We start from the raw sequence: 22,209 nt of genomic DNA, 5'->3' as shown, positions 1-22,209 counted from the left end.
GGCCGACGCAGCACCACCACGTGTGATGGGTGTTGGATGTCGAGCTCGAGAGCACTCTCCCGGGTCAAAGTCAAATGTGAAGTGACAGAGTTGTGACAAAAAAGCAGGGCCAGATCAGGGTTGCAGTCTGCCCTCGCAATGATCCTCCTAATGCTTTACAGAGAAGCTCGGTTCAGCTTCCCTCTGCAGAGTTAAACTAGATCAAGATGTAAACTCATGACCTAACAAGACTTATTACCTCAGCAAGTCTAGAATACGCTTAAAACCTAGGCCATGGGGTCACAGTTGAGGGTGTGTGGGCAAGATTAGAACGCAGACGCAGATTATTACGAGGCTGTTTTGTCTCAACATGTATGTATCAAGATTTTCTCTCTTCTGAGATTTTTATTGTTCGATATGATTAGCTCCAAACTTCCACCCCGGAGATAACAGTGAAACTACGATCAAAACAGTTATCAATGTACATTGTCTAATGGTGTTAATGTAAATGTAATAAAAATGAAGTTGAACTATTTATCATTTGGCTGGGGACCCCCTGGAACCCTTAATTTAAAGGAACCCCTGAAGGTCCCCGGACCCCATGTTGAGAAATGCTGGATTAAAAACATTAACTCAACATCGTCTTTCCTACCTTTCCCTTAAAATGACTTATTTTTGGTGGCCTCATTCTTTCCTGTTCAAAGAAAAGCTCAAATGAAGCTGATCCCAAACGTTTGCTGGGGACCCATGGACACTGATCTATATGCAAAACAACAGAATATCCCCCAAATAAACCGTCAGTGCAACCAGATATTAAATAATCTTACCGAGGGGGACATAATGAGTCCATGATTCTTGGAGATGTGGACATAATGGTCAGTCTAAGTGAATGGCTCTTACAGATGGGGACATAATGGTTGAGGAAGGTGTGAGAGGGCAGTTTTAAACTCACAAGGTGACGGTCCTGTTGGGCAGCAGGCTGGCGTCTGGAGCCTCGGACAGCTCCTCCTTGCTGCAGCTGACCCGCTTCCCAGCGGCCGCCGTGGAGGTGTGCGCCTTGGGCCGCTCCTCGGTGCAGCTGCAGCCGGAGGAGGTGAGCCCCGGACAGGCGGAAAGCCTCCGGGTGGAGGCGGAGAGCAGCAGCAGCAGCATCAGCAGCAGACGCCCCGGTACGGACATGGTCCCCTCTGGATCTCACCTCAGCTCACCCTCCGTCATCCCATCCCGGTGCGGAGCTTCACACGGCCCCAAGGGGGTCTGACCCCCAACCCTTGGGGGTCCGAACACAGCTCAAGGACAACTTCACAATTTTTTTTGTTTTCTTTTCCAACTATAATCGACAGTAGAAAATGAAATCACCGTTTAGTCATTTCTGGGGAAAAAAACAAAAACCTTCACTTCTACTTTCTAGTGTCCCGTTATGTCCTTGCAGATTGAGCGCACCGCAGCTCCACGGTTCATCATAAACTCCATAGATGCGTCCGTTTTCTTCTGTTTGAATAAAAGTTCTATTCAAAGATACACTCCAAAAACGCTTTCAGGGTGGTAAAATAATAAGTAACGGACTTCAACGCACAGAGCGCACTCCGGGCGCGTCAGACGCGCGTATATTCCCAGTTCCCGTTATCTTCTCCCAGGTCATTCAACGCGCTGCTCCACTTCCATTTGCGTGTAGTTGGGTCCATAAATAGTCAATTGTTAATAGCCACCGGATGGAAATGTCACCAAACGTGTAACTCTGATCTCAAAACGATTTCATCTGTTTTTGCTTGTGGAGGTTTCAGAAAGTTTTTCTTATAAAAGGTCCAGAAGTCCTGACCTGATCCAGATCCACTGCGGTCTCCCCGGCGCTAATCTATTGATACGGACCAGAGCTGGAGCGGTCCAGATCCACTGCTCTGTGTAAATCCCCAAATCGAGCGGTATTGCCTTCTTGCCTCTGTCACACACACACACACACACACACACACACGCACACACACGCACACACACGCACGCACACATTCGCTTACTACCCCAAGTGCGCGCATTCCGCAGAAGTGCGCTCTTTGTCCGCGCGGTCCTAGCGCCTTCCCGTCAGCTGCAGGAAGTTATAGGATAAGCTTCATGGGTAATATCGATTTTCTTTGTATAGAATGAAGAGGTCTTAATACCAAAAAATGAGTTATATTGGGGGGATACACGAACGGTGATTTTTAGATGATGTTTCCAATCCAGTGGTTCTGAACATACGGCCTGGGGACCGCCAGGGGCTCCTTCAAGAGGCAGCCCCAATAAAAAACATGAATAGATAAACTTCAGCCATTATATAATTTACAAGACGTTAGCACCATTAGAAAATACACAATAACGACTGGTATGATCCTAGTTTTACTGTTACCTCTGTAATTATAATACAGTATAGACAGGTATGGAGGTTTGGACTAAATCCTACAATACAACACTAACAATACAAATCTTCGCAGATTGGGGTCCCAGAGACAGAATCTTTATCCAATGCGGTCAAATTGTGGGCACCTATTTGGAGATCAAAATAATGTTGTGAATGAGCTCTAAAGGCCCCTTGTGTATCGTGTGGTCAGCTCTGTTTCCCAAAGCTCAAGTGATTCTACTTGAATCAATGAAAAGGACGCAGGGAAGTGTACATGCAGATCATTCTTTATTTAAGGGAAATGTCTGAACATAGCCACTCCAGCTCGTTGCCCACAAGACGAAATAGATGTGTTGTTTTGCTCAAAGTGATTGGTAGTAATTGATTCTCAGGGCTCTGTTTTGATAATAGCATGACCTTAGTTGGCTATCAAAATGAAAGTGACCTCCGTATTTAGGATAATTATCTAAATTAGCTTTTGCAGTCGCGCACACAGACTAAGGCAAACCAACATCACACCAATGTGTTCTGTTTTTTTTTGGCCATACAGTATCGTTGTTAAAATCTGGAGATGTGACATGCCAGTTTATATATATATATATATATATATATATATATATATATATATATATATATATAGTCTTAATGGCTTTAACTAACACAAACAGAATATTCTTATATATATATATCATGGTGGAATACTCCATCATGCATTGCACAAAAGCAAGCACCTGTGCCCGGCTTATTTTATAGCTTAAAATAATAATATATTATACATACATATATATATATATATATATATTTTTTTTTTTAATTAATTTATTTTTTTTAATGTCTAGAAGAATAAAATTGATTACAGTCAACTTTGGAGTTTTCATATTCCCCAAGAATAAAGCAGAATCCAAAAAATACATAAGATCATATACTTCCTCAAGGCCTCCTTTTCATTTTTTATTTTTGTGTCTGCAGGGGGAAAATTTTTTTCCCAGAACTCTCGACTCCACAGATCTCTGCCTTGAAAAAACCTTTTTTTTTTTTTTTTTTTTTTTTGATATATGAGCGGCCACAGGAGGATGGAAACCGAAGCAAGTGAAATCTGGAGAGCATTTTGAAATATGAAAAGGTGAACCAGAAAGCATTTTGAAGGAAACTTGGTGCAATTGGGCTTGACGTGCATTTGCTGACACACCCGAGAGGCAGGCACCCCGGCCCTGCGAGCGTGCCCAGCTGCACAATGGCGCAGTGTGCTTTGACCCCCGCGGTGCACCCCGGCTTGTTATTCCTGTATTTGATACTATACGCTGGAGCTGCCTCCGAAAACCCAGCGTGATGGGTGAAAAGAGAAGCACAAGGAGTGGATGGGCGCCTGCTCGGCATCGAAACAGAGGGCTGTTTATCCAAGCTGTTAAATAAGGCTTCAACACTCCCCTTCGTCTCCACAGGCCCAAATCTCTCTCATCTGGAGAGCACGGTTTCCATTTTAAATGTCACGTCCCAAACTGCACATTACATCAAATTGTACTTAATGGCATCCAGACAAACTTTAATGTCCTTCCAACATTCTCTCTCCATGCACCCCACAGTACCCTCACTCCTTATAGCCAGGCGAGCAATCTCTTGCTCTCCCCACTTCACATCTGGAGCCCATTCCAGGTGGGGTAGGCCTGTTGGGAAAGGGGAGAACATGGGGTAAGAGAGGTGGAAGGCTGCAAAGCTCAGAGACGTCAAAAGTAGGTTGCAACGAAATAACTTCTCAAAAAAGGAGATTTAGCGGCGGCAATGCCACATTTTGGTAGTGACAGATAGGCCTACAGTATGTGAGAGGACTTGCTCGTGCGATGCTCCTTCTTTGGCAATTTGGTAGTGTGGTTCCATACAGCAGCGCATTCTAAAAATAGATATTCCTACAAACGCAGAGGGTCCAACGCAGTCCAGCATCTGAACGGCCTGTCTGGTTTGATTGAGGTGAAACTACTCTGAATTGTGCTGCTGCTGCCAGTGCATAAACAAAAGAAAAATTCCAGGAACATCTGTAGCTGGCCAGTGACATTCAATGACATCGAGTGGCGGCTGTTACCATGCCAACACCACCAGGCTTTAAACTGGATAGACTGAACATTAACTCCTCTGGCTGGCTGTGTATTTATACATATTACCGAAGGACATATCTTTGTGCATACAGGCAGCATTTCCTGTTTTTATACTTCAATTTTTTTTTTTTATATAACATTATTGTGATAGGCTGCTTTTTATCCAACGCAAACTGCTGTAATACCACAGTTTCCCTCTAGGGATCAATAGGGTACCTATTACTCAGATCCAATCGAATAGGATCTAATGTGATCTGAATTAGATCAAATTATTTTATCATGTAATGTTGTTATAGACGCATCATAATTTATTTTCTTTTTATTTTCATCATAATTTATTTTACCCTCACCTTGTTCTCCACATTAACTAATTGTTTCGTACCAGAATATGTAAATTGTTGTAGTTAGGCCAGTGTCACAGAATTTCTAAAACCCATAGGTAGGTACAGTATATAGAGTATTTCTACCACCCTACCCTCCACAGGCAGTGAGTAGAAGCTATGTTGCTGCTGCCCTCTGCTGACAGGATGCGTCATTACAGGAAGGAGCAGGTTTGTTTAGTGCACTGTAAGCTCCTCACATGCTGGTTTCAGTTCAATGCTTACTCACCCTTTATTCCCGAGCATACAAGTGACCCATTTCTTTTCAGCCATCAGGTCTTTAATGGCACTCATCCCATAATGATTTTGAACTGGAAACATTCAACAAAACATGCGTCATAGAGGGCCAGGAGTATCAGGGATTTGCATTATTATTGAATTTTCAACTAGAGAAGGAGCATCAAAATATTGAAATAAACTGTGGCCAGGATAAGCTGCATTGTCGGAACTACTCCAATTACTCTATTTCAGTAAACTCAAGGCTCGTGATACATTATATCATCCCCTCCAGCCCCAGGCTAAATGAAGGTGATGGCCCTTTCTCAATCTGCGTTCTTGTCTGTACTTGTGTTCTTGTGGACTTGTGAAAAGTCATCAGTCGCAGCCCAAGTACTGTTCCAATTCAAAGTCCGTGTCAAGCCAAGTCCGGTCCAAATGGCCAGATGTGGACTTGCTCCACCCATTTTATCGAGGATGCATAGGCGGTGACTTGTGTGGACTTCGGACCGCCAAGTATCCCAGAATGCATTTCGCAGAATGACCGTCCTGCGTCCTCCCGTCCCCGGGAGCCTGTACTCCAACTTGCCAAGTCTGAACTCCCAAGTCCGAACTTGGTAGTAGATAGCCGTCAACGATGCTGGAGACGTCAAGGAGAGCGCTATGCATCAGCCACTTTTGTCACCAAACGAGCCTTTGGTGGTGGTGGTGTTACAGTGTGGGCAGGTGTGTCTAGTCAATACAGAGCTGCCCTACACTTTGTGAATGGTACAGTGACAAGCCCATACTACCTGAATAACATCATTAATCCAGTCATTGTGCCCCTGCATGAACAACACAGGCCTAAGTTCATCTTCATGGACGACAATGCTCCAGCTCATGGAGGTTGCATCATTAGGGAACGGCTGCTGGACCTCAAATGGAGTTGCCTGCACCTTCTCCAGACCTGAATCCCATAGAAAACCTATGGGATCAGCTGAGTCGCCGTGTAGAGGCTCGTAACTCTGTGCCCCAGAACCTCAATGACCTGAGGGCCGCCCTTCAAGAAGAGTGGGGGCCATGCCTCAGCAGACAATAAGTCGACTTGTGAACAGCATGAGACGTCGTTGTCAAGCTGTAATTGATGCTCAAGGGCACATGACAAGTTATTGAGACATTGACATTTTTTGGTGTGGTAAACCCACCGCTGTTGTTGGCTTTTGTTTCAATACATTGAGATGAGGAAATCACCATTGCATGCTTCGACTTAAATGCCCTACTTTCATGATATATCACTGTAGCGTGAACTTTTCACATTTTCCATAAATTTCACCCGAAAGCCAAATATCCCTAACTTTTGTGAGTACTGTATACACACACACACACAAACTCAATGCAATACAGTATACACTAAATACACTGATCAGCCACAACATTACAACTTTTTCTTTACATCATGTGGATGGCCCGGTGTGTGTGCGTTGTTAACCTGGGGAATAGATGGCACCAGGATGCACAATGGGAAGAAGGCAATCCAGTGGAGACAGTGAGATGCTCTGGGCAATGCTCTGCTGGGAAACCTTGGGTCCTGGCATTCATGTGGATGTAACTTTTGACTCCTACCTAAACATTGTTGCAGACCAAGTACACCCCTTCATGGCAATGGTATTCCCTTATGCCAGTGGCCTCTTTCAGCAGGATAATGTGCCGTGCCACACTGCAAAAAATGTTCAAGAATGGTTTGAGAAAATTCCCCAGATCTGAATCTGATTGGTCGTCTGTGGGATGTGCAACTTCCAGGACTTAACAGATCTGCTGCCAATGTCTTGGTGCCAGATACCACCTTCAGAGGTCTTGTGGAGCCCATGCCTCGACGGGTCAGAGCTGTTTGGGCAGCACGGGGGGGGAGCCAGACAACATTAGGCGGGTGGTTTTAATGTTGTGGCTGATCAGGGTGTGTGTGTGTGTGTGGGTGTGTGTCTGTGTGTGTGTGTGTGTGTATATAAATACATGGGTCCATAAAAATGAATGTGGTCTGGATTCTTCCATATATATGTTTGTATAGTTTGTAACCTAAGAGTTGAGCAAAAAGAAAACAAATGAATGACTTTAAAACGGAAAAACATCTTCCGCATTTAAGCTTACAAGATTAAAAACAGGCATGTTAAACAAGTTTCACGTTGTGCGATTTTATTAAGTGCGATATGAATGAAACCCTCATAGTGTGTCTTGTTCAGAGTTCTGCTCTAACAGGACAGGCATAACAAATCATTCTCTTCACTCTAGAAGCAAATTCTGGTGTATGTTATGGATTTAAATGCATTTGAATGTAGTATACAGTTCTATCAAAGAAACATCAAAAATATGTATATTGCATTAATCAATATTCCCTTATAAGCAAAAATAGTATCTCAACAGAATACAATTGCAAATATATATATTTTTCAAACGATAGGATTTTCTTACAAAAGAAAAATGTAGAAAAAAAAGAACAGCTTTGGGTCTTAAATTCTAGAGCAATTTTAGAAGTTCCTTGTGATGCAAAGAAGAAAAAAATGTGAACAATGAGGCACGTCAAATCAATGAGCCGATCTCGTGCCAGATAACAAGCCACACACACACACACACACACACACACACACACACACACACACACACACACACACACACACACACACACACACACACACACACACACACACACACACACACACACACACACACACACACACACACCTCAAACGCAAATTCCTAAATGGAAGGAAAGCATACAGGAACCAGTGCACTTGTGCATGTATATGGGTACAGGCATGCGCACATACACACAAAAACCTAGTATCTGTGTACAGTACGCTCTTTTTGTTTTGAATGGCACGAAGCTTTGCTGAAATGTTGGTCCCTTTTGTTTTAAATTGGGGATCAGCAGGAGATTTGAAAGGCATTCTTTTGTCATGAAATCAGATCCTCGCAGCATCAGGAAACCAGTCCCGCTTTGTTTTTCTAATAACTTGGTGCTGCACGACGTAGCTTACATCAGATACAGCTGTACATCATAAGAGCCAATAGTATTCTGGGCAGCCAACGGGGGCTGGGGACCAAAGACTCTCATACATTTTCAAGGAGGGCGATAACGAATGACAAGCTCGAGTCGGAATACGATTAAACACTATGGAAACTGTAGATCCTGGGATGTAGAGTTAAGCCTCTGCACCCCTCCCCCCAAGGTCTTTAGCTCAACAGCCAGAGGAGGCGGGAAGCCCGGTGGGTCTAGGGCGGGGTGGCTTGGCGGGTGGGGTCTCAGTGATGAGGGGAGACCATGGGGGAGGAGCCCGTGCCCTGGTACCGTGCCTGGGCGTGCTTCTCGCAGAACATCTCCTCGCCCGCCCAGAAGTGGCCCCGCATCTTCAGGTTGAGGCCGCAGTCCGTGCAGGTGTAACACTCTGCGTGGCGATAGCGGTCATCCACGATGCGCACGGCCTGTGTGCTGCGGGAAGAGGAGAACGGTCGGAACGAGGACGGAATACAGACAAACTGTTAACTGCAAGACAAGTTAACACTATCACACACACACACACACACACACACACACACACACACACACACACACACACACACACACACACACACACACACACACACACACACACACACACACACACACACACACACACACACACACACACACACACTTTATTTAATATTAACCATGTCAATATGGATTTCTTTCTGTTTTTATTCTTCTTTATTGTAGTCTATTATTATTGCCTAGATTATTTATGTGAGCTGCTCTGACAACACAATTTCCCTCCAGGAGTCAACAAAGTATCTGTCTCTCTGTCTAATCACAAGTCCGATGTAGATTCAACCGTGCATTGAGCAGGTGACATTCAACCGAGCAGACTTACACAATGCTGGTGCCGCACTTCTCACAGGTGTGGTACTTGCTGACGCCTCCCACTGCTGTGCTGGGTTTTGGGGGGTTGTGGGAAAGTTTCCCTGGGAAACGCAGTGCTGCCTCTGGAGAGGTGAAGCAGAAACATGAAATCACACCCAACATTCCCAAAGTTGACAGGGAATAACAGAACAAAGAGCCAACAGGCAGGCAGCCTGGCCTGCAGCTGGACAGGCTTGTTCCCTGAAAGACAACCTGTTGACCACCATGTCACTTCGTCTTCAACACCCCTGTCAGTCATGCTACTCTTCAAGTATTGTGTTTACATTTACCACCAGTCACTGACACGCTTCACAAAATGACTGTCCACACTTTGGTCATTATCACAACGTAAAAAACCCGCCATCATTTAGGATTTACGGTTATGTGGATTGACATTTTAACGAAAACAAGGACAGAAAGAGCACAGCTGCATGAAGATGTGCTGTTGCAATTTTTCCTGTTTTGTATTCTGTTATAGCGCAGGTGGGTCCCTACAGGTACACCTCACATTATCATGTCTTACACCTTTGACAGTACCATTTATTGACTTATATGGTACATGTTCAACGGCGGAGTGGTTGCAAATCGGAGTGCACGCAAGATTGGCCTAAACATGACGACCATCCCAGAAAGAATCAAAACATGTTGCGTATGCTATAAACTACAAAAAAGATGCAAGTATTTTTAAAAGTTCAAGTGCTGGTCAACACCAAGATTCTTGGAAGACCGTGATGTTGGAAGCAAGTGAACCTGGAGACATCAGGTTCTAAATGGCATCTAAACAGTCATGAGGGACAGCAAGATTAATTAAAGCAGCAAGCAGCGATGACCGGGTCCTCGACGTGCAAGTGTCGGTGGGAACCAAGTTTGAGGCCGATCCGATAAATCGCCTAGGAGGAGTTTGCGAAAGTACAGAGCACGAAAATAACAATAAAGTGACCAAAAAGTCACATAAACAATGACTTTTTCGAACATGAAATTCAAGGCTTTGCCACACCCACACATGACAAATTGTATATTTTAACAACTTTTAATCGTGAAGGTGTATTGTAAAGAATCGCGTAGTGGCAGCAATATCATTTTAAAGTCTAGTGATGTCACATGGGTACCGAATTTTGTCATTTTTCGTGGAAAAAAGTGAATAAGTTTGATTTTATTTTTTTTTTTTCCAAGGGCCGTTTTGCCACGCCCCTGCAAAGAACCCACAGAATATCAAATGCCACGCCAGGACTGACGAGTGTGCAAAGTTTAGTGAGGTTTTAAGAATCTTGAGGCCTCCCAAAAAGCTGACTCAAAAAGGCTGAAGAAAAAGAAGAACAAGAATGAGAAGAATAAACAGACCAATGACAATAGGGTCTGTTTATTAATAATAATAAATAAATAATAAACCAAACAACCTTATAAGGTTGTTTGGTTTGACAAGAATACAGCTGTCTGTGATCAGCATAACAATGGTGGCAAGAGCCATTGAATTGGCTGAACACATGACCCAGAGGAAGCATGTATAACAAGAACAGGATAGGTCCAAGTATTGACCCCTGAAGGACTCCACAAGGAGAGGAGCGGAGGCGGATACATCATTGTTCATATAAACATTCAAATATTTCTTAGATGTGTGTGTGTGTGAGAGATGAAAGAGAGAGGGCCCACATAGGTTTCCAGTTTATTTGCGGACATTGTGCCCTGCTCACCTTTCTCGTCTGCCTCCAGAACCTCCTGCAACAAGCGGAAGGTGCTGGACTGGCGGGGAGGCGTGCGAGACTCCTTGTTCTCCTGGATCATCTTGTACACCTCCGAGTCCCTGTCAAACTTCTGCATGGCAAAGTCAGTGGTGGAGCTGCGGCAGGGCAAAGACAACAACGACAGGACAGGGACACCGGAGTTGAGCCACGCCGACAGCTGCAAGCAATACGTTGAATAATGGGACATACATCACAGAGGATCCAGAGGAAATTAAGGCGGCAGCAGCCAGCTTTATGGCTTTGACCTTCATGCGCTATGTCTAGATTACACACCACAGGCAAGAGGCTGAGGGGGGTCCCCAAACTTTCCCTCTACACTCAACACCCATCTCTTTCCCGCTAACATTTATTTGAAAAAGTAATGTTTTTACTTTCCCTCCAGGGACACCGCTGAGAGAACATACTCAAAATAACAGCTTAAAAATGGGAGCCGTTAACGCAGCATACAGTATGTGACAACTCTTACACTGTTCGGTGCAGCGATCACAGTAATTGTGATTAAATCTTTCCATGTACCCGTTCCAGGGGCCAGGACTCTGATATTTGCGTTTTGTTCTTTCCATCAACAGCAGATGGATTTTTCTAGTTTATTTGCAGAGATCTGGAGTTTCCAATATGAACTACTTGTCCAACATTACTGCTCAGCCTCACACAAACCAGCCAAACAGCCTCTCTGCTCAGAGGCAGTAAACTCCTGCAGTCTTGCAGTGATTGAACCTAAGTGCGTTTTTTTTTTTGCCAACTAATTAACACATTATCAAACAGGGAATTTATTATCCCCTTGTGTGGTGGCAAAGTATTTTAACTGTTCTTTCCTAATGTGCTGGACTTGTTGTGTGGTCGCAACAACAATCCCTCCCTGGAATATCTATGCCTCTGGTTGAAAAAAAAAAAAAAATAAATAAAAAAAACACACACTGGCGCTTGCCCTGAAAAGCACACACAAAAAGGAGAGGCGTGTCAACACAGTGGGAGCGAGTGAGAACTGGTCAGCCAGGTACAGATCCTCAGCCACTCCCAGGTGTGGCCCGCTGTCATTCCTCTGAAGCATATTGGGAAGAACAACACTAATTATCTGTCAAGTGGAATCTGTCAACTCCCTAGATCTGAATCACTCATTACCATAACTTGTTATTACAAGGCAAGTTAAACATATTAAAAACTTTCCTGTATGACTCATCTTTTCAAGATTCAAGAGGTTTATTCGTCACATACATATACATACTTTCATACATATATGCAGTGAAATGTAATAGCCATCTGTGTGGTACACGGTAATTCTCACTGTTAAGAACGTCCAACTCACTAATAAAAAAAACCTATCTAGCTTGGTTCAACACACACACACACACACACACACACACACACACACACACACACACACACACACACACACACACACACACACACACACACACACACACACACACACACACACACACTGTGGCTTTGTGTGTGAGGTTGTTTTTTCATGCATGTGGTTCAGCAATCGCATGTGTCATGTATGGTAAAAGTGGAAGCGTGTGTGCGTGTGTATGCGTGTCTCGTCTGCCTGCCTTTCATCACTGTTTGGAGCTTAATTTCTACTAAGTGAGCGTGGCTGAAACAGGCAAACAGATGGAAGGCAGGGCTCAGACCCGTGTCCCCTGCATCACTTAACACGCTTTAAATTGAAAACAGACCAAAACACACGCCCTCAGAGATCCCACATGCTCAGCTCCACCCTCAGAAATCTCAGTTTCCCTTTTTCCCCCTGCACCCCCACATTTCCTCTCTCGACATGCAATCTCAAAAGAAGTGGAGGAGTGGAGGTCAAACAGCAGCAAAACAATAGCGGCTGAACTGAATGACACTGCTGAGCCACATAACTATCACAGTTTACAGTCTGAAGACTGGAATAATAGTAATAATAATTTTAAATCATATCTACAAGATGTCACTGGATTCACTGCAAACAAACGTATATGTGGTTTCTATGGTCACAGAGAATAAGGATTAGGATGATGATTAGGATCTGGTAAAAAAAAAAAAACAGGTCTGAAAACATGCTTGTGCGTAGACCAAACACAGATAGGATCACATTTTTCAGATGAGGACAATAGAGGTGTCTGACTGACCAGCTTATATGAAACTTAAAATTGTTGAAAAACAAGCTAAACGAAATAAATGAAGTGAAATTGACAGGACTCACCTCAGTGACAACGGCAACAAAAAGAGTTTGCCAAACTGTGTTTCCTAAAAAGTTGTCCGTGTGCTTAACCAGCAGTCTGGTCGCTCGGCAAGAAAACAAAAGCATGCGCACGCAAACACACACACCCACATATGCAGAGATATGCAAAGCGCGCGCACACACACACACACACACACACACACACACACAAGCACGCACGCACGCACGCACACACACGCACACACACCTCTAAACAGCAGACAAGACAGAAGAAAAAACAGCAAGACTGAAAGGTGTGCCCCTCAGCCGCCTTCTATTGGCCTGAAGAAAATTTGGGGAGGGTACGTGGGTGTTAACTTAGCGTGTGAGTGGTTGGACTGGAAGGGCGGGTGGGGGGCCTTGCAGTGCAGACTGGGGTCTCCAGACTGTGGGCCGATGCGGGGAAGACTTTTTGGATTATGGGATAATGGCTGTGGGGTGATTTGATTCCAGCCGCTGACACGTCATGCAGCTAGCCTGCGATAGCCAGGGCCAAAGTCAACCAGGCACCAAGACTCATCTGACACTGAAAACAGAGACACCAACCCTCCAGCTGAGGGAATTCAGGCATGGAATTGGATGAGAAAATGCATGAAAGACTGTAATTCCAGGAATAGGCGGGTTCACCAGATTATAAAGCTGATTTCATTGGCTTTGAAGTTGACTTTGGAATGAGCAAAAAGAAAAAAAAAAAAAAAAAAAAAAAGACGCTTATTCCAAGAATATTGAGGAAAGGTGGTGGAGGGCAGCAGCTCCACACTGAGTAATGTGTCAAATTACAACTCACTTCACCAAAAGGGGGCAAAGCAGCAAGAATATTGAATCCATCTATAATACACATTTCATCCATAACAGCTACTGCAAAGATGCCTGGCTGAGGCTGCGCATTTTTTATTGAAGAGGAAGTTTGTGAGAGATCTATTGCGTCTTGACTAATAAAAATGTTCACTGCAAATTGTTTTTGTGTATTCTGCACAAAATGTTCATACCTTCGCCGGGGAGACACGGGCAGCTCCCGGTCGATGGGGCTAAGAGGAGAGTAGCGTCCTGGCGGGGTCGGAGTCCTACTGGACACAGAGTTACTACCGAAATCTGAGGGGGAGAACTCCTGTGGAGAAGAGAGAGAGAGAGAGAGAGAGAGAGGTCAGAGGTTCGAGCATCACGGACAGTTAAGTTAAACCACCTACAGCTTCTAAAATACGACCCTGGAGATAATTATCCCAGGACCAGTTTAGACAGTTTAGACTGTGTGAAAGTACTCGGGCATTGCAGCCATGCGGCTGTAAATGAGTTAAAACAAAGCTCCCCATTCACTTTGAAGCCAGGCTTATGTTTCCACTGACAACATTTGCTGCCATTTCTCGGCCAAGAACAAAATTGGCTTGGACTGAACGGAACATCTTGGTTTGAGAAGGTCCTGCAGTGGAATCTACATTGTAGAAAGCACAATTCCTTGACAGTCCTTAATAAAAAATAAAAAAAAAGACTAAATACTGAAAGACTGTCATGGATATTGGATTAACACAGAGTTTCCACCCCTCCGTTTTTGGTTCCACGCGTTTGGTCCAAGTGTTGGTTATGTGCTTCGCCAAGGGTTTTTCTCCATTACTTTGGTGCCTCTCTCCGTGTCAGAGGATGTTTCCATTGGTTGCTGCTTCCCACATCGCTCGGTCATGATTACTATTTATTAGTATTTATCTGGAATTTAATCTATCAGCAAGATGACAGAGATGATGTTTGCATGGTAACAGATGTTTGGAAAAGATTCCAGTGATTGTTTGAAGGGAGGGGAGAGCGAGGGTGTACATCCGAGGTCTCCAGATGAAGCACCATTAGTACTTTTCACAAAGTAGTCATGAACAATTTTCCTTTTCATGAAAAACAGATCACACATCACAAACCTCAAATATCCTTCAGAACAGGAACATTTAATATGGTTTATTTATGGAGGGCTCTTCCATTAAGCAAAATGGTTGAACTTGAGCTCTAAATGATAGTGGAATATATTTACACAAGGGGGCGCTACATTTCCATCATACAAAAAACGAAAATATTTAAATCACGGCAATGGCATAAACATGTCAACAGATGTGTCATTTAGTCTCTTCACTGAGTATACTGCGGTGGACAAGAACAGACAAGCAGCATCAACAATATCTGCACTAGAATTAGGCCCAAGTTAGACTTAAGCATAATAATGGTCATAATTAAGTTTTCTAGGGTGTGAATTTCTGAGTGCTGTTGGCGTGTCATGATAAAATTCACCCCAGGCAAATGTTCGGAAGGAGAAAAAAAAAAAGTGCACCTGGTCTAACCCTAGACAGCCCATAACTAACCCAAGACATTTTTATTGTTAGGAATCCCAACAACACAAATTGTTTTGAACCACAGCACAACGCAATAAGTGACTACATATTATATAGAATCCCTTATAGTAAATAAAGCTATAAATATAGCTATAAAAAAGAAAAAAAAATTATTAAGGTTCATTTTTGACATGCACTCTACCGCCCTCTTCAGGAGACATGGTTGTTTGAGGGGCGCAGAAAGACCGCGGCACCTGCGGGAATAATGCTCTAGTGTAATGCCAAAACTGTGGGAGGCAATTCCATTCTTACTAAACTTTCTACACTAACCCAAAAGTATTGATGGCAATTAGAAAATCAGGTTAATTCCAATTACAGCCACATACAGCAGTGGTCCATTCTGTCTTCCGAAAATAAACCTGGGTGAAAATAGCAACACATCTCCTGTACATCGAATTCATCCAGAAGTTTCCGTCTGCTGAGTCCGCGGATGACTCAACAGTGCCCGTTTCACAGAGCGGCTCCATGACCAACCCTTCCCGCGCCGTGTCCAGTTTGTGCGGTGCTGGTAAGAAGCCCAGGTAGCAAGGCCTCCACCCAGGCTCCGACAGGCAGCGCAACTGATATTTCGGCGTGGGCTTCGAGCCGAGTCAGTGGCACTGGCAGAGTCAAATAAAGAGGCTCCACTGCCCAGCACCCGGTTCCAATTCAGAAACTCTTTGAACATCGTCTCTGTTCTCAATTGAGTTAAATTTTCCTTTTTCTTGGTGAGTGGGCAGATCGGTGGTTTGAGTCAGGAAGCCTTTAGCCAGAAAGTATCCAGACTGCTCTGTGCGATTTGTCCCGGGATAAACGCACAACAATAACAACAGACATGTAATGTCACATATTCCAGATCTCAGTTTGAGTAGACGTCCATATTGTCCCCTGCTGTGAACCAATCTAAAGGTTTACTTTAGAGATACTTTAAGAGAGACCTACTGAAGCCAAGCAGCATGTGAAAACAAAGCTGTGTTAATGAATCCGGAGGATAGGTGTTATGTAACATTGCTGAGTAACGATTTAGCTATCGCGGCCTTATCTAGAATGTGAATATTCCAAGCTCTCAATCATCTAAAAAAAAAAAACAAACAAAAAAAAAAAAAAACACCCTGCTGTCTGTAAGTTCCCAGGAACCCGCCTCCAAACAGCGAGAAAGAAGGTTCTGAGGCTCTAATCACACAGTCTGATCTATGGGACCCAAGAGGAATGTAATTAAGACAAAAAAAAAAAAAAAAAAACACACCATAAAAACAACTAAGCAAAAGCAACAAATAAGAGGAAAATAAAAGTTCCACAGTGACAGGGAGTATGCAGCTGTGATAGCACTTGACCTTAGAAGGTCCAGAAAACTTGGTCCGCACAAATAAATTATTCCTCCATCATCATGGTCCATTCCTCAGCCTCAGACTGTTTAAAATAGTAACCACTTATTGCCATTATTGGCAACTGCCTTATAGTATATTACCCAAACCCTTCACTGTAGTAAAACACAGAACTGGTGAACTGGAAGCCATTGCACAAAGGTTAATAATGTTAGTGCTCACATACATATGGAAAACTGTACAATGTCTGCGCACACAAATCCCCCCACTATGTCTCAACACTGAGAAACTTTGGGAGGGGCACGGCTGTAGATAGCCTATTATTTTGTCTTGGAAAGGGAACATAGTACAGAGAACGGAGAGGGCATTGGGGATACTCATCAGCCCAGCTGTCCTGGATCCTGGAACTGCCTAGGGAAGGAAGCTTTGATTAGAGCTGCCCTGAACTGTAATCAGGATCCAATGTGCCCGGGTGATTTGGGAATGGCTCTAGTATACAACGCTAGAGGCGCTTACAAAATAACACATTTTGAGCAAGTGTGGATTTGGCTGCACATTACTCATAAAGTAGATACATACATCTATAAAAACATAGAAATGCATCATTTTATAATGCTTGAATAAAGTTTGTAAGACTTTAAGGGAACTGAAGCAACTTTACTGTTAATGGAATAAAGTGTCCTCTTTGAGCCCCTTTTTCCAATGACAACATGTACAGACGCCATTACTACACCATTGCACAGCCCGTTGTCGTTCACCCAATTCATTGAAAGAACCCTTAAGAATCCACCAGCCAATTGTGACATCAGTGGGTGGGAGAAATAAAAAGAAGGGATGGCCAAGTAGGCAAAGAGATGCGCTCCAAATGCTCTAAACACACAAACAAGCTCCTTGTCTGCGATTGGCCACTTGAAATCACAAACAAACAGGAAATGATGAGAAGCTCAAGGGCAGCTGTTTCATATCAACTCCATTGGGAGACATGGGGACAACGCCAGTGGAGGAGTCTTCCGTCTGGCTCCAAGCGCCACTCTGCATCATCATCATTACCACCCTGCAGCTTCAATTACAGGGCATGGCCCAGCGGCACACAGCATCGATGCTTAGAGGGGCTTTTATTTTAGGAAGGTTGGTGCTGTTATACAAAATAAATTACTATAAATCCTTACATGCCCCCCGCCTCCCGGCTATCTAGCCCCCAACAGGCATGACTGCTACAGCACAATGAGGCTCAGGACAGCAGATATCCTGGGCTGGGTGATAACCACTGTCATGTACATAATTTCCCCATCCATCCCAGTGCCTTAGAGGTCCTGTGCAGAGACCTGAGGCTGAGGTTAACTGCTTGTTATTCACTGTCACTGATGCCGCTGCCTTGTAATTATGGGAGTGTTCGCTGGTGCACTGCAGTGTCCACCCTCTGTTTCATATAAAACAATGATGTGCAGCTCAGGGCAGTTTTGCTTTGCATCAAAAATGCATGTAGTTAACGTTCTTTACCTGTTTATGGGTTGATGTCCTAAAAGGGCTTTGTCTGGAATTCTCAGCACCCCCAATGAACACACACGCACGCACGCACACGCACACACACAGAAAATGTGTTATCAGCCAAAGACTTATGCTGGCCAACCTAAAGTTGAGCATAGTAGCCTTTTTATTGTATACATCCTCTGCATACGTGAATCCATCCTGACCCAAGATCAAACCTTCATAAATACCATTCATATATGTTTTGCCCCCAGCCTGGATGTTACAATGTTCAATCTAACATGGCTTAAACTGACAGAGATCCTTTGTGATGCCAATGCTAGCAGGCATGCCCATCACCCCCCTCATCCAGTCTCTCTCAACCACAGCTCTTGATAAAAACCATATGGATGAGACTAGAGGCCAGATGAACAGTACAGAGATAGACAACAGAATTGCTGAGAATATAATACGTCCTGTGTGATGTTGCCAAAGTGGTGAGTGAGCGTCATTTTGTTGTGGCTGCAACAACTTTCACACTATCCAGTCTAACACATGAGAACACAAACATGTCTACTGAAAGCCAATAAATAAATACTACAAGCATGGTTATTTATCATCAGGTTGCAGCAGTTTGTCTGCACGTGTACCCCATTTAGGATTTGAACACAGTACTGATGCATATTCAGTAGACTTGTAGCTACCCTCTCCACAACTGATCTTTAGGCACAGACAGACAGACACATAAGAATGGAAGATCTAATGTAGGAGGTCTTCTGAGTCCACGGACAAATCTCACTCAAACTGCCACCAAGACGCAATGATTCAGTGCACAAAGGACTGGATTCAAGACACTGTTTATTTATCCATGGAGGGCGCTGTGAGCAACACATTTCATTCCTATTAAATTCCCCAGAAGGCTCCGCCTGGAACAGCATATCAAGCTCATTAGACATCTGGAGTAGATTATGGTTGTGAAAATTGCTGGACTCCTCGATACTTTAAATTTATGATTACGATGAGAGGTTGAAAGAAATTACCCAGATTTAAACTGAATGTGTTAATGATAGGCATCAAAGAAGAAAACAAAACATCGACATGTATAACTGTGGGGGCCTCTTTTTGCTCAACGACTCATCTGTCAAAATCCGTCCCATGAAAATAAATAAATAAATAAAAATAAGTGATGGTGCTCAGTCCGAGCCCCCACCCTGCATACACTAAACAAGCTGACAGATGCCTCCTGGTCTTCCTTGGTGTCTGGTGTTGCACACAGGTATAGTAACAGTGCAGTCTGACCTAATACCACACTAGAGTATCATTTAACATACAGTCCACATGATTAAGTGCAGCCATGAGAATTACATTAAATGGCTGAAGCATAAATCTTGTCAAGTGTCAGCAAAATAAACCTTTATAGGCTTCAACAGCTTAAGGGTAATCCCTCTGAGTGTTACCTGCAGGGGTTTAAAAAAAACAACCCACCTTAACAATAATGATTTATGACAAACAAAGACAGCCATAGTTACTATTTTCCCTCAGTCAAGGTGCTGTATACTGCAAAACTGGAGGATACTGTATATGCTGATGTGTCCATTTTTGCTGGAATGAATATACTTAGGAAGCATTTATCCACATAGTTCCCTTGACAACAACTCATGGAATGTTGACATACCATTTAACCACCTTCGCAAACAGCTCTTACTAGTAAAATGGTCAGACTCGCGCCGCCAACATTCCCCTATAAAGCTAACAGGGTGAGTGTCCCCATGAGGGTGCCCAGAAGGAATGGAAGGCAAAGGGGAATCAGCAGTGCCCCAGTTTACTTTTCCACTCCAGGGGAAAGAAAAACACACGTGTTGATCAATCAGTGGGGATGAGGAGAGGCATGCTGCCCATCCGGGGCCACAATAGACCCCAGGATTAATGGCTGCGTGTCCATGTGAAAAGGCCTCACTCTGTCCACTCACAGAGCTCACTGTGTAGAGATGAGAAAACATCCCTCTACCAACACTGCAGCCACCACCCCTCAGCACTGGCTCAGACTCCCCTGTCAGGCAGCACACCACCTTGCTGCCAAGCCAAACATCTCTGCTCATGTCAGACCTGAAATAGTACATCATTCCCAACTACCATCTTTTCAATCAGAATACGTGCCTGTGCATTTGGTAAAGCAGAAGCCACCACAGAGGGGAAAAGTGCCTCTCCAAATGTTGATCAGGAAGATAACTTCTATTAAGTTTTTCCAACTAAGATAGTGTAATTGCAATAGTGTCGTTTTTATTCCGTTTGAGAAACAGAACTCACAGATCTATTCCTGGATGCCAAGCCTTTACTTCTGGTCTTCGAATGTGACCGCAGCTTTGCACTCCAATTCACCACAACCTTCAAAATAGATCAGGATAAAGCCTGCAGTAGCTGGCTTGCAGGCGGTTCCATTGTAAGATAGGCGGATGCACAACGTGTGTGTATTGGATCATCCTATAGATGATTCTCCGGCTATCTCTGAATGAAGAGCTCAGGGATATATGTCATCAAAAGGTCATGCTACTCTCTCTGGTCAAAAGAGGAACACATGCCCAAAATTTACTGTTATTCTGTTGCAGCTGGATATCATGCACACAGTGGGTTATTTATACAGCAACCACCCTGTCCTCGGCACAGGATGAGGCAGCTCACCAAGGCAACCCTCAGGAACCTCAAAGTTCCCCGACTGCAAACCCAGACTTGGAGCTCGGTTCTGATGGCTCAGTGACGGCCATGTGTCGTGAAAAGCAGTCTAGTTCGGGTCCTGCTCATCCCAAGCGGGATCCCGTTGTGGTAACTTGCTGATCTTATAAACAGATGCTTTACTTGTTTCATTTAACCCTGGGGTGGCTTGAAGGTCTAGCTACTAGGGCTGATCGTTTTGGGGAAATAATCAAATTGGGATTTTTTTTTAGACCAATCTTGCGATTGCGAATTAGTATGCAATTTTTTTCCTTAAAAAGTTCCTTAAAAAACACAAGCACTAAATCATACTGCACTTCCATATACACGTGCTGTCCATGTGCTCAGGGACAACTTAATGCTCATTGAAGTAAAAAAAAAAAAAAAGGTCAAAATAAATAGATAGATAACTAAATAAATGCAAACAGACATTATTAAAAAGGCTCCGTCCGGACTCTACAGGTGTTCCGAGCTTTGCAAGCAGCACACACCGTGCACAGCGTACCATGGTCCAGGCCGGAGCACTGGGTATCACCGGGGGCAACACGGAGGGTTCAAACAATCAGGAAAGTGTCCCCATTACGAACAGTTTCTTTCCATACATGCTTGTTCGTTCCATTATGAAAAAAAACACTGTTCTGACACGTGACTGTAGGAAGAGCCCGCCTTGGACAGCCCATTGGTTAGATTGCGTAACATAAAGAAAAAATAAATATATATATATATATATATATATATATATATATATATATATATATATATATATATATATATATATATATATATATATATATATATAACATTTATTTGTTTATTTATAAACAATTATTATTATTTATTTTTTTATCACAGGTATTCCGATTTGAAAATTGCTTTCTGTTAAATTGCGATGTTGGTCTGAATTTGATTAGCTCGATTAGTTCCAACTCTAGACCCAGTTTCTAGGAACTTAAAAGAGATAGAAAGATACACACAGTTAACACAGCCAGTCACATCATGGCATGACAAAATGAGAGTCCATCTTTACTCTTGTCCGAGCACATCTCAAAAACCTTCATACATATTCCAATACACATTCTGGTTCAATAATCTGATGAATGAAAATAAAGATAGATAAAGATACAAATATTATCTATTTTACAAATTTGTAAGATCAAGTCAAGTATTATAGGCTACGGGAGTGTTTATTAACATTGCAATTTTAAAGCATGAAAAGCATAAAATTATTTGTTCAGTAGATCTTGCCGTTTGTTATGCATGTGCACTCTGTGGCTCTGCAGCACTACAAGTTCACTTTCCCCCTAAAGCCAGTGTAGATAGACTCCTTAGTCTAGCTTGTACAAAGGCAATTTCTGTGCTAGATCAGCCTTGGGGCACTGCATAGGGTCTTGAGGGCTTAAATATAGTTTGGGAATGGCAGAAGGTCCCCGGTGTCCTGCTACCCCCTCAGCCCCCAGCCGCCC

General features: G+C 43.5%; 2 protein-coding genes across 3 annotated transcripts in view; both read right to left on the bottom strand.

Annotated features, from left to right (window-relative positions):
* The window catches only part of adgra2 (adhesion G protein-coupled receptor A2), a 34,516-nt gene extending 32,643 nt beyond the window's left edge, over positions 1-1,873 (bottom strand). The window contains exon 1 of the mRNA XM_080003330.1: positions 932-1,873. Coding sequence (XP_079859456.1) covers positions 932-1,158 — 227 coding nt within the window. The 5' untranslated portion in view covers positions 1,159-1,873. The remainder of the gene's footprint in view (positions 1-931) is intronic.
* Positions 1,874-7,194: 5,321 nt separating this feature from the next.
* pdlim2 (PDZ and LIM domain 2 (mystique)) overlaps positions 7,195-22,209 on the bottom strand; it is a 33,547-nt gene continuing 18,532 nt past the window's right edge. For both annotated transcript variants that reach the window (XM_080003652.1, XM_080003653.1), the window contains exons 7-10: positions 13,890-14,008; positions 10,641-10,786; positions 8,921-9,032; positions 7,195-8,499 (exon numbers count right to left, since the gene is read on the bottom strand). In XM_080003652.1, coding sequence (XP_079859778.1) covers positions 8,313-8,499; positions 8,921-9,032; positions 10,641-10,786; positions 13,890-14,008 — 564 coding nt within the window. In that variant the 3' untranslated portion in view covers positions 7,195-8,312. The remainder of the gene's footprint in view (positions 8,500-8,920; positions 9,033-10,640; positions 10,787-13,889; positions 14,009-22,209) is intronic.

The sequence above is a fragment of the Zeus faber genome, assembly GCF_960531495.2.
Source record: "Zeus faber genome assembly, chromosome: 7".
Lineage (NCBI taxonomy): Eukaryota > Metazoa > Chordata > Actinopteri > Zeiformes > Zeidae > Zeus > Zeus faber.
The sequence above is the reverse complement of the archived record's forward strand: the minus strand, read 5'-3'. Positions and strand labels throughout refer to the sequence as shown.